The sequence below is a fragment of the Beta vulgaris genome, chromosome 6, assembly GCF_026745355.1.
Source record: "Beta vulgaris subsp. vulgaris cultivar EL10 chromosome 6, EL10.2, whole genome shotgun sequence".
Classification (NCBI taxonomy): domain Eukaryota; kingdom Viridiplantae; phylum Streptophyta; class Magnoliopsida; order Caryophyllales; family Amaranthaceae; genus Beta; species Beta vulgaris.
The window spans coordinates 70,057,575-70,070,992 of NC_079207.1; the positions used below are offsets into that span (position 1 = coordinate 70,057,575).

Here is a 13,418-nt window from a genome sequence, read left to right on the forward strand (position 1 = left end):
AAACTCGCTACACTCGAGCAAAAAAAAACAACATATGATGTTGAGTTTTCATGTGGCCTAAGCAGTACGGACAACAAGAATTCTCAACAAGATCTCACCTATGAAGAAGCTCCCTCACCGAAAGCGAGTTGGTGCAAGCGCGCCACAGAAAATGGCATACCTTTGGTGCCACCTCCAAGCTCCACAAGATGCTCCAAGCTCAATGAAAATCCTCCAAATTACCTCCTTTTCCTAGCATGTACGTCGTTTTCACCGAGTAAGCCTCATCTTTAGAATAAGCCCATGTCAATTCATCTTGCAAATCTCTTGAACTTAAAGATATAGACATGATACAATTTGAAACTTGATATATACTCCTAATGCTTATGTTCTAGTTATAACCCTAATTCAAAGCAACTGACTTGCTTGAAGTGGTTTACTATAGATACTTGAACTCGATTTGACAAACAAATCATAAGTCCTGATAATAAGTATCAAATATATAGTTTCTAAATTGATATTAGTCTGAAGATCTATAACAAAATTACGCGTTAAGTAATATTTAATGTTTATATACTATATCTAGTTTTTATCTTATTTATTTAACCCTTAAGCCTTAAAGTTTTGCAACTTTCTATGAACTTGGATTAGTGTTTTTTGTTAAAGGTGAATCGTCAATAAGTTCAACAAGTTTCATGACCTGGCAAAAGTCTGTGTTCGAACTTATTCAGGATTCACTAAAAATATAGGATAGATTTGATTATTTGCTTTCCCCATTGTAAAAAAAAAATTCTGCCTCCTCCCCCATTCGATTTCCACCGCACATGCAAGGAGGTCAATTTCCACCGCACAGGGGGTCTTTGCTGAACTAAACTAGGTTTGGGTTGCGGGTGTTAGGGGCACTGGGGTGGGGGTTGTGGGGGTTGGGAGGGGGGTCTTGAGGGTGGGGGAAGGAGGGGGCTGCAGGGGTAGGGGAGGGGGTGGGATGGGGGAGACTGCACGGGTGGTGGGAGGGCGGGGGAGGCTGCAGGGGTGGTTAGGATTAGGACTAGAGATAGGGGTCGGTTAGGATTAGAGGTTAATTAGGTTTTAAAACAAAATTAGGATTATGACTAATGACGGTTAACGTCGTTAGTCATTAAGGGTATTTGGGTGTATTATTATGAAACTTATGGGTATCCCTTGTATTTTGAAAAGATGGGGGTACCTCGTGAATTTTCTGAAAACTCAGAGGTACTTGGTGAAAAGACCGTAAAATATTTGACATTATGTCAAAATAGGTCACCTTTTAAGTCAAAACTAGTATTTTGTCCCGGACGATGCCCTGAGTCAGTTACAATTATCAAATACTTCCTCCGTATCAAATTAAATGCAACAATTCAGGTTGAACGATCTCCTAGAAAAATTTCTTAAGGGTTACTTACCAAACTGAGGGAAAGTGTTTAGTGTAATTAACCACCACCTAGTACCACAACCACCTAATGCTGCCACCACATAGTGCCGCCACCACCACCACTGAGGCACTACCAACACCACCAAAACGCCACCACCACCAGCACCATCGAAACACCATCACCACCACCAACACCACCGAAAGACCACCACCATCAAAAACACCTTCATGCTGCCCCGAAATTCGAATCCAAAATCAACCAAAGGCATTCCTACTGCCGACCCCCACCATCACCCACCACCGTTAAACTCCGTTGAGGAACACCTTTTAATATATTTTTATTGTATGTGGAGTACATGAAGTCAAAAATTATACCATCCCAATTTTTTTTATTGTATGTGGAGTACATTAAGTCAAAACTCTAAGGGATGGTGTCATGTGGTACAATTCCTTTTTGAAGAGCACCTTTTAATATATTAGTATAGATACGTCAATTTTTTAAGTTGAAACGACTACTTTCAAACAAAGGAAACATTTAACCTTAAATGATCGAGTTACTTTTTTATAACTGAAAGTGACCCATTTAGGTCAAAAAATTACACCATTCTAACAACTTTCTTTTGAACTTAAAGGGATCACTTAAAAGAAGTGATCCATTTAGGCAAAAACACATCTCCATCTCATAATAATTTATTGTACACATGTGAAGTTTAAGAATTTGTTCATAATTACTTAAAATACTACTTATATACAATTTTCGAAAGTATATATACAAAAGAAAAAACGATTTCCTTTAGTCTTTTGAAAACTATAAATATGCAATTGTAATTGTTAAATATTCATTCGAAAATCTAAGATATATTTTGTCCTGTATTAAAGTATTATGGTCGTTGTTATTAAAATTTCGATCTGGATCTTAAGCTCCTATACCAACTATATAAATTCACACGGTAGAATCTTAATGACATTCCACAATCCTACAATTTTACGATCCAATCCTATTCTGAAAAAATCATAAAATAGATTTTGGTTGCATATATGTTAATTCAATCTTGGAGTATTGATCTACTATCACCATTTGAGAATGAAAATTAATGTGTTTAAATTTTTAACATGAGTCTTTTACCATATTTTAGCATAATTTTCACTATTTTATCCAATTATGTAAGACCTTATGACCCTAAAATTCAATCCTACCAACCGTGATCCAAAAAAGAATCCCGATCGTGATAATATTGATTGTGGCGATGATTTATAAATTAGCTAGTAAGCACTCAAGTTGCACTATGGCATGTGAATACATCATATTATAAAGGTTATCTTTGTTTGGGGATACCGTCTGCATTTTGCTAACTTATTGAATAGAACTTATCATAATCACTTGTAATTGGAATATTAAATCTGATTGAGACTTATTAAACATGATTAGAGACACTTATCGATCGAAATATTTTTGATTTTTTACAGCAAGACTTATTTGTACTTATTAGCTCTTACTTACTCTTGCTATTGGGATCAGATTCACTGCAAAATCATTTTCAAAATTATCTCCAACAAGTAACAATGGGTAATAATAGGTCCCCAAAAACTGAAAATATTTATGATCGGGTCCACTTTTGTCGGACCTGGAATTAGAGTTCTCAAAGGATTGTGATTATGTTGTGTCCATGTTCGTGTCATATATGAACGGGGTAGAAAACCCTTGATACTTACCTAGAGGTGGCAAACGGGTTAAACGGGTCGGGTTAAAATGGGTCGGGTCATAATCGGGTCAACTTTTTGCTCGTGTCGGGTTTGTTCGGGTATGGGTTAATATCGGGTCCATGAGATTTCGGGTCATTTCGGGTCGGGTTAGATCGGGTTTTCAATCTCCCAAATAAATAAAACATATATAAAACTAATGAGAGTAGATTAAATAATTCATGGACAGTGGCTAAATTATATATAATATTTCAATACAATATTTTCCTTAAATTTGTATAAAAAGTAACTAATATGACAACTTTTCGGGTCGGGGTCGGGTTGTGGTCATCATTATCGGGTCATTTTCGGGTCGGGTAGATTCGGGATTGGGTAGATTCGGGTTCGGGTCATATTCGGGTCTATTTTAATTCGGGTCGGGTTATATTCGGGTCGTTAGTTTCGGGTGGAAAAAGGGTTGCGGGTCGGGTATTTCGTGTCGGGTCAACGAGTACGGGTCAATTTTGCCGGCTATACGCTTACCCAACCCATTTCGTAAACATGTCGTGTTGTGTTGACCCGTTTAATTAAACAGGTTGAGATGTCTTAACACTAATCCAATTTTTCCATGTCCTGCCCGTGTTTTGTAAACTACTTTTTGGTAATTAAACAGGTTGAGATATCTTACCCAACCCATTTCGTAAACGTATCGTGTTGTCCTGCCCGTGTTGTGCTGACCCGTTTAATAACATTTGTATTAAATGGGTCGAAGCTTATCATTTTCATGTTGGGAATTGAACCTCAACACTAACCCCGACCATTTAATAAGACGTGTCGCGTCATAATGGCTTGGAAATCGTCAACACTAACCCATTTTTTCATATATGGTTTGTGTAGTGTCAACTTTTTCCCGCTCTACCCGGAACCGAACCTAAAAAGTATTGTTGTTCTTGACCCGTTGGTTATTGGATATCCATTAATTTTGGTGAACGCGGTTTGGTTTGCTATAAATGGTTCAATATTCATTGAGAACATGATCTATAAGCTGTTGACTAGTTGAGTTTGTAGCCTTATAGGTGCGCGGCTACAATACACAGAAGCAGCAGCACACCCATACTGCTCGCACAGCCCACGCGTGTGCAACCAGTGCAGCAGCGAGCATATGAACGTGGCTCTAAGAAGTTGAGCAGAGACCAGAATAAACTAACAAATGCTAATATTAGCTTCAGCAGGACTCCTTATAGATAACTAGATAAGTGAACATCCGCAGAAAACCTTTTCATAAGTGTCAATTTTAAACATGTATTGCATCAACACACTGTTTTAGTAGATCAATTAAGTGTACACAGCACACAATATCACCTTTATGAGAACTTCCAGCTAAAGCTTTGTATGTGGATCAGCAGAATGAATACATTGTTTCTTATGATCCGCATCTTTAGGAATTCGCTTCCCTATATCTCATTTTTCCAACAGTAGCGGTATTTCTTTTGTACACGAATGAGAGCAGATGAAAGCTTAGTTGTGGCAGGTTTGATCCTCAGGAACAACCTTTTCATGCTTGTCATCATCTGCTATGCAGTCGTGATCTTCAGTTGACAAATGGGAAATATCTGTAGAAAAGGGGATAATGAATATGAGATCTGAACTGATGTCTCTAGTCTCTCCAAACCTGAGATAATTAAGCGGATATACCTTCGCCATCAGCAGGAGCGTACGCTGAGCGCCTGGAACGGACTTGCTGATGTGGAGTTGGCTAAGAAATCAGGAAGAAAAGTACCATTTAGCTATTACATATACTATGATAGTGTCATAATTGATCCAACAAAAAATATCTTTGTAAAAGGCTATTCAATAAAGTATTAGTCAATTTTGACAAATTTATTAGTGCAACCGACTCAAATCATGACCCCCCACCATTACAAAAGATATGGTAGGGTGCTCCAAAAAGCATAATCTAACTCATATTGCTAATGCTATCAATTCATACCCGTATGGCCGTATATAGTGACCAGTGACCTACAATAGCAAAAGAATCCTCGAGTACTATTCCTAAAAGAACCCCACAACAACTTCCTATGCAAAAACTGCATTAGTTCATGATAATATTTCAAAAAAGTCTCTTGGTTTATCTTCAGAATACTAGAAAGCTCAAACTTTGGAGAAGATATGTGGAATCAAGGGGGTTAACGTAGATTATGTTAGGGGGTTGACGCAAACCAAGAAAATTTATCCAAGTGATACCTGTAGCTTAGGGCGGAGTGCCTCAAGTGGTCCTTTGGGTTTATGGCCTCCCTGCTGCTTGGATGGCATCAAAAACACAGATACACCGGTTAAGAAGACAAATATAACACCCCCCATAAACACCACAAATGTCAATTGATGGAAACTTTCGATAGTCTGCAAGGGATTCATGTACCTTTCCTAATGCCCAATCAGCAGAATCAAAAAATGCATGTTCATGGTCCTGCAAAAGGATGCAATGGTTGTAAAAATGTCTATGACATTCCAAATAGAAACAGATTGGCATCTGCTTCTTTGATCAGAGACTAAGTCACGAGTTCTTACCTTTGAGATCAGTGGCTTTTTCTTTGGCAGAATTCCTCCGTACTTTTTCTTGATTATTACCTCCTGAAAAAAAAAATCGAGGGTAACCCAAGGGATCACGGGGAATATTTATAGAGACCAGGCTTCCTTTAGAGAGGATAAACTTAAAAAACCAAATCCTACACTCACAACTGTCACAAAGTATCTATCAATTTGGCTGAATTCTTAAACTCATCAGAGCAAATTATGAATAAATCAGGACACAAATTAATACCTGCTCTTGTGTAGAAGGCATCTGATTTTCCTCATTTTTCTCGGTTTGTCTAGCCTCCTCCGGAAGTTCATGAACTTGCCCTTGTTGCTCACGATCAACAACACCCTGCTCTTGGAGAACAACTTTCTCGCTTTTACCTGACATCTTTGGCCTGATCAAAGAACGAATACTGCAAAGGATAAGGAGGTCGATCATTTGAAACATCAATTGCAAACATCACTAATATTATAAATGATCATATTAGTATAGACAAGGAACTGATTCGGTCATTAAATACACAAGATAAACCTTAATATTCCTCTTTTCCAAATGAATATTTATCCAAGAACAGCAATAAAGGAATGATTTACCATCAAGTGGCACCGTACCACATAATGCCATCATGTTCTAACTAACCTTAATTCTCTAGTTTCTAACTTTCTAGCAATTACAAGACAGAAAAGAACAAAGATTTCCACTTGTTTGTACATCAAAGATTAAAAATTTCAAAAGTGGTAATAGACAACTTGCCTTACCTAATACAACTCGTCTTGACTAAGATAAAGATCATTTTACTGAGAGACTAACAAAAAGAGTAATATGCTATTAGTAACACAGTCTCATCCAAATTACTCAGTTAAACCTCCAATAGTTGTCAATATTTTAAAACAAAAAAAAAGTTTTCAGCCAATTATCTTTCATAATCTATACTAATATATTAAAAGGTGCTCCTACACAAGAAACTGTGTCACGAGGCGCTATCCCTTAGAGTGTTAATTCATGTACTCCACATACAATAAAAAACTAGAAAATGCATGGCATAATATTTGATCCATGACTTCAACCTTGTATACTAAAGTCTTAAACACTAAACCAAGTAATGTTTGGTGTTATAATTTTAAAGTAAAATACTTATCAATGAAGAATTATAATTACTCAGTGCATAACTCGTGCCTAAAAAGTAAAAACTAGTTCTGACTAATTGATTGCACCAGTCATGACTCATGATTGGGAAATTAGGATACTCTCCATTTCCTTTCCTCCATTTTCTATATTTGTAAAAATACTCCAAGTAACCCCCCTATACATCACCTTCATGCAATCCTAACCATTGATATACGAAATGAACCATCCATTTCCTTAAAGCGATCGAGAGTATCCGAGCTAATATGAGCTATGGAAGATAAACATAGATATGAAAACATCCTATCTTCAAGTCATTTTTGTATTACTTACTCCCTCCGTTTCATTTTAATCTACACACATACACTTTTCACACATGTCAATGCAAAACTTTGAGGACATATATCTTTAGTTTTGTATTTGTAAAAATTATAAAAAGTATATATTAATAAAATACATGTTATGATGAATCTAACAAAATCCCACATGGCTATATTTTCATCCGCGTATAAATCACAAATGATGGCCAAAGTGAAATTTGTCAATAGTATAAAATATCAAAGTGTAATAATTTAAATGAAACAGAGGGAGTATCAGTTTGATCCATTCATTTTGTTTTAGAATTATGATTTCGATCATGGAATCAAATTATTGTTCAAATCTCAAGGATGAACATTGAACATATACTTCCTTGTATATTAACTCTATGAGATATAATTGACAACAACCTTTCATAGGTAGATTTTCATTTCACATAATCAAAGATATGACTTTTAACATATATATCTAATATCCATATATTCAAACAAAATATAAACAGTCCAAAAATTACGATTTACGCAACTAATCTTCTGTGATCAATTTCATGCATAGCTTTAAAAGTAAAGATCTTTTTTCCAGATTTTATGAGATTTTCTATGACCCAATTAAATTAGAAGGAAGCTTAGTAAATCACATATTTCCCATATATCAAATTTCCACAAACTGATCATGCTCAACGAAATGAAATAGTGCATCTAAAAAATTGCAGAAAAAACTAATAAATAAGAAAAAAAAATGCCCAAATAAAGATAACCCAAAATGCGATGAGATGCAATGAACGAATAAAATAGTATTAAGTGGCACAGAATTAACATAGAAAAGAAAAACTCAGCTTAAAAGTTACGCATTTTTAGAGCAAATTAAAGAGAACAACAAAATTTCAGGGAGAAAAATAATAAAATGATGTGAATAAAAGGGAATATAAAAGATTGAATTTTGAAGATGAAGATTAAGAAATGATTAATTACCTGATTGAATAAGAATGGGAGTGGCAGAGCAAATGGAAAGAGTGGAGAGAGAAAGTTGAGAGAGATGTGGAAAAACTGGAACTAAAAAATTGGCGTTAGTTTTAATTGTGTTGTGTTGTACAAATTGCAAATTGAGGGAAATAATGTGGGGTCTACAATGAGATTTGGGATTCGTTTGCAACTTTTGTTGGTTGGATTTGGCCTACTGCTTTTGCTTCTTGGGCTCAACTAATGTAATGTTGGATGGCCTCACTAAATTTTGGTAAGATTCCATCTATAATTTCCCACTTTTTTAATATTTCCTCCGTAACGAAATTATTGCAACAATTTGGCTCGACACGTTATTCTAGTCAAAATTTGGTAATTGTAGTTAGAGGGGTGAATTAGTGAAAAGGAGGAGAGAGAAAAGAAGGGATCATTGGGTTTGTTGCTTACGTGAGGTTAGAGAGTGATAATGATAATTTTGGGTTTTTTTTAGTAATGACATTGTTGTAACTATATTGAAATTTTTTTATTAAATAAAGTAAGTTTTAAATTGTTGCAATTTTTGTGTTACATCCAAATATGGCGAATGTTGCATTTTTTTTTGTTACGGAGAAAGTAATTTTTTTTGAAGCTATGTAGAATGAAGGTTAGGACACTCTTCTATAAAGAAAGTAATTTGACGGATTAAGAAGAGCATAATTTTCTAAAGTAGAGTCTGAACCAACTACAAGTTAGTCTAGCAATAGAAATATTGTGATCTTTTCTGGGGAAGATAATTTGTTGTTTGGTTGGCTTCTTGAAAAATGTGGGTCAATTGAGAATATAATAAATGAATGAGTACTAATCAGATAACATCGATGAGAATTTGGATAATCTATAGAAATATTTGCCTTGGAGGATTCGAATTATCACCTGACTATCTATAATTTTCCACTTGTTTACAAATTGATTATTTATTCTCCATTTCAAAATATTTGATATTCGGTCATGTAGTTTTAGTTAGATATAGATAGTGGGAATTGATATACAAATAAAAAAAATTAGATATGGCTAAGAGAAGGGATTAAGTTAACATGTGTTCATATCATTAAAGTGTTGTGTGTCAAGTCCAAAAAACAAATAGAAGAGAGTATCTATTAGGAGTAACGGTGCCACGTGACGCTCTCATTAGGGAGTTTTAGTCCATGTAATCTATGTACAATAAAAAAAAATTAGAAATTGCATAGTATAGGTTTTGATCCCATAACCTCAAGTTCATTTACTAAAGTTTTAACCACTAAACCAAGTTGTATTTAGTGTTATCATATCAAAGTACAATATTAATAAATGAAAACTTTTCTTACCCGGGGCATAACCCGGACCCAATAACTAGTTGAATTATAAAAAGTTGATATTTTTGAAAGTTATTTTGACATGAATCAATCTAATAAGATGATTTTCTTTCTTTCTTTAAAGTCTATTTTTTTATTCACTTGCTCAGCTTTCATTTGGCACTCTTGCTAACACATACTCTCTCTGATTTTTTTTTTATATATATATAAGGTTATTTTGACTAGACACTTTTGCGATTTGTCAATACACATCTTTGACCATTAGTATCAGTAATTAGATATAGACAAAAATTATTTTCAAAAAATTGATATTTTACAAACACACATTGGGACAAAAAATTAAGATCCCATGTGACTATGTATTTTTGTATACTCCCTCTGTTTCTTTTTGTTATTCCTGTTTTGGCGGTTTGCTTTTGCTAATGCACTTCTTTGACCTTAAATATCATTCATTACATATTAGTAAAAATTATATTGATTGAATATTAATAAACAAATACTACTTCCGTTTCTAAATAATATTACACTTACACTTTTCATCCATGCCAACCTAAAACTTTGAGCATTAATATCTCTAATTTTGTATTTGTAAAAATTATAAAAAATTGATATTTTAGAAGTACATATTAAAACAAATCAAACCAGATCCCACATGATTAAATTTTTTCTTACCTATAAATCATAAATGATTGTCAATTTGAAATTTGTAATAGTAGTGTTAAAAGTCAAAGTGTAACCATTATTTAGGAACGAAAGTAGTACATGAAAGTAGATATTTTTGTTCACACTTAGCTTACTGTCATTTAATAATGAGTTTCGATTAAATTATGCTTATTAAAATTCTCCGATACTACCTATAGAATTAGAGGAAACCAAGGATGTCTTGGCCTAATGGTTAAGATTGAGGTGCTGTGAACGATAGGTCACGGGTTCGAATCCCCTCTCCCTTTCTTTGTACTTTGTACCGCCTTCGTGGCTCATATGAATCAAAAAAAACATATAGGATCTGAGGAGAATACTTTTATTGGCGTTGGGTTGTTTAGCTTTATCATAAGATAATTGAGCCTTTGGTTGCTCCCTCAAGCCTCAACCGCTCAAACATCTCTATACTAGCATTTTTTGCACGCGATGCGCGCGGTAACATGTTTTTTTCCTTTTCTAAATGTTTAACACTTTGAGTTTCAATTATATTTGAAATGAAATTTTAAATTTTTCATACACAATCTGATTTTGCATGAAATGGTCATTTTAATTTTTCTCCTTTTCTAAATTTTAACACTTTGAGTTTGAATTATATTTGAAATAAAATTTTAAGTTTTTCATACATAATCTACTTTCGCATGAAACGGTCATTTTTAATTTTTCTCTTTCGTAAATTTTAACACTTTGAGTTTCAATTATATTTGAAATGAAATTTTAAAATTTTCACACACAATCTGGTTTCGCAAATTAATGTAATTTTATTTTTCTGAAAATGGATTTTTGGAAAAGTTGTTCACAAAAAGGGGGTCTGATGCTTCAGTTTCTGATTTCCTTTCTCTATTTTTATTTTTCCTTTTTTCTTCCTTTTTTTTATCCTTTTCTTTTTTACTCTTCGGGTTTCTCTTTTTTTTTTTTTTTTTTGTCCTTTTTATTTTCTCGCACTTTTACTTCTTTTATTTTTACTTTCTCCTTTTTCTTTCATTTCCTTTTATTCATACTTTATACTTTTTGCAAAAATATTCTTAATCCTCGTTTTTTTAGAGGAAGCAGTTTTAGAGCCAAGTTATTATTCACCTCTCTTAATTGAGAATAGTATTTACTGTCCGAAGAGTACTGACCCCTTTAACTGAACATGGATATTTTGCAAAAATTTTGGGCAAAAATTTTATATTGGAAATTTAATAAAAAAGAACTAAAATTGTTACTTTTTATTAGTGTCATAAATTAATCAAATTTCATACACATCTTATTTTTTTAGATTTTATATGAAAATGAATCAAATTATATAAAAGCCCTTCTCAACTGATTGCTATTATTATCCATTTTTTCAACTACATAACAATCGATTAATGTGAAATAACTTTGGAGATTAAAAGAATTATGTACCTGTTTGAAAGTTCGAAAATGGTCGGGACGAATGTGTGATATGACTGTCAAAATCATATGTTTTTCTCAGATTTAATGTGTTTATAGGTAATTTTTATGAGTATGTAATTGTGAATGGTTTTTGAAAACAATGATTTCTAAGTGAATTTTGTGAATATCTTATATGTATTGACGTTCTACTATATTAGTTTTAGTTTATAAGTTAACTTTTAGTTTTTTGTAAAGTTTATGATCATGTGAGTGATTTGCGTGATTTCTTCAACGTGATTTTCTCAATTCTTTCAGTGATTTGTAAAGTTTCCTGATATAAGTGATTTGTGAGTGATGTTGAAATTTAATTTCCGGTGGCTTTGTTTGAACCCCCATTTTGGTATTGATATTCTTTTTGTAATTTAGAAAGGGAAGGGGGGCAAAATAGTCAGTTCAAAAGAAGACACCATAGGTCCTCCCTTCCCTTATGTAATAGAGATTTTTAAGTGATGGCTTCGTCATGGGCTTCTTATTGGCTTGTCGGCGACTCGGCATACCTCACGCATTGCACGTACCAAGGTGGATAATATTAGAGGTGTAAGTGGATTCAATCTATCTAAATTCTAAATTATTTAAGGGGTTATTTGGTTCAAAATATGGAATAGAAAATGAATGGATATAGATATAGGAGGGAAATGATTACAAAAATGGTTAACTTTATTGAATGTTTGGTTCAAGCCAAAAAATGACGATAAATGGTAACTATTACCTTTAAGGGGGCGTTTGGTATGATTAATGGAAACGGAATAGAAATGATTTGGATAAGGAGGGGAAATGGAAATAATAATTGTTACCTTTAATAGTGTTTGGTGTCCTAATGGAATGGAAACAATTGAGAGGTTTATGATTGAGGAACGAGACGTGATTTGTTTCCACTAGTTTGATAAGGGTAACAAATTAAATGGGGGGATTGGGAATCCTTTCGGAAACGGTATTTGTTACTTAACGCTCCTACCAAACAATTAGAAATGAAACACTTATTTGAATCTGTTTCCTACATCAACTCTTTCTATACCAAACACCCTTTAAGTAATGAATTTTGTTACTTGAGTGGGAAGAGAATGTAACGAATTGGGATTCCATTACCATCTAGTATGATAAGGGATTGATGAGGGGTTTAACCCAACAAAAAGAAAGGAAATCGGCAATCGATTACGTTTCTTAAATTCCAAAAATAGTGAATCAAACGATCCCTAAAGTTTTTTGGACTCGAGAAATTGAGTGCAAATTAGATTCAAACTCTTCTTGAGTCTAGTGCAACCCGAAATTTTTTTCTTGACTCCGAATCCAGTCCAGTTCGATTATTACATAATTTTTATTTTTCTATTTAGATTTACAATGTTTTTTCATGATTGAATAATTGAAATTTTTAAAAATGGACTCATTAAATCCATTCCACAAAGTAAGTTACATACATTTTTAAAATCTTACAAAATGCAAATTGCAAAATACAAAAGACGCCAAAATGTTTAAAGTAAGTTTTGTCTTTTCTCATTTTGAACTTTTGGAGGATAAGTGAAGAATACGCACTAGGTAAAAAAAAATAGAGTGGGAATGTTAAACAGTGCAAAATGTCAAAAATGTATATTCATATATTATATGCTAAAATATTTTTGGACTGAAATGGACTTATTGAAATCCAAAGGGATAAGTCCAAATCCATTATGAAAATATTTGGACTCGAAAATTTGAGTGAACTTCTAGTCCAAACATTTTGAATCCAGTCAAGTCTAACAAGTTTGGATTGGACTATGGACTTTTCACAGTCCATTACACTCCTAGATAATATAATCTTATTATACATACTTATATATCGTTTTAAAAAAATGTACTTATATAAATTATTATATATACTTTTTTCATAGATATTAAGGTTATTGGTTTAAGTGCTGAATTTTTTCATCTAATCTGGCGAAGTTTAGGATTCAATTCCTACCACA

The 13,418-nt window shown here is 33.5% G+C and overlaps 1 protein-coding gene across 2 annotated transcripts; it reads right to left on the bottom strand.

Moving 5' to 3' along the window:
• Positions 1–4,251: 4,251 nt before the first annotated feature.
• Positions 4,252–8,203, bottom strand: LOC104897880 (hypothetical protein). Of its 2 annotated transcripts, none has more exons than XM_010684844.4 (7): positions 8,045–8,203; positions 5,874–6,024; positions 5,621–5,683; positions 5,472–5,519; positions 5,297–5,350; positions 4,748–4,808; positions 4,252–4,665 (listed from the first exon to the last, which is right to left on the bottom strand). In XM_010684844.4, exons 2-7 carry the CDS (start codon positions 6,015–6,017, stop codon positions 4,571–4,573), a joined length of 465 nt encoding a protein of 154 aa, XP_010683146.1. In that variant the 5' UTR covers positions 6,018–6,024; positions 8,045–8,203; the 3' UTR covers positions 4,252–4,570. The 2 variants fall into 2 exon arrangements, with proteins under 2 accessions (XP_010683146.1, XP_010683145.1); XM_010684843.4 differs by having other exon boundaries at positions 5,874–6,042.
• Between the last annotated feature and the right edge of the window lie 5,215 nt (positions 8,204–13,418).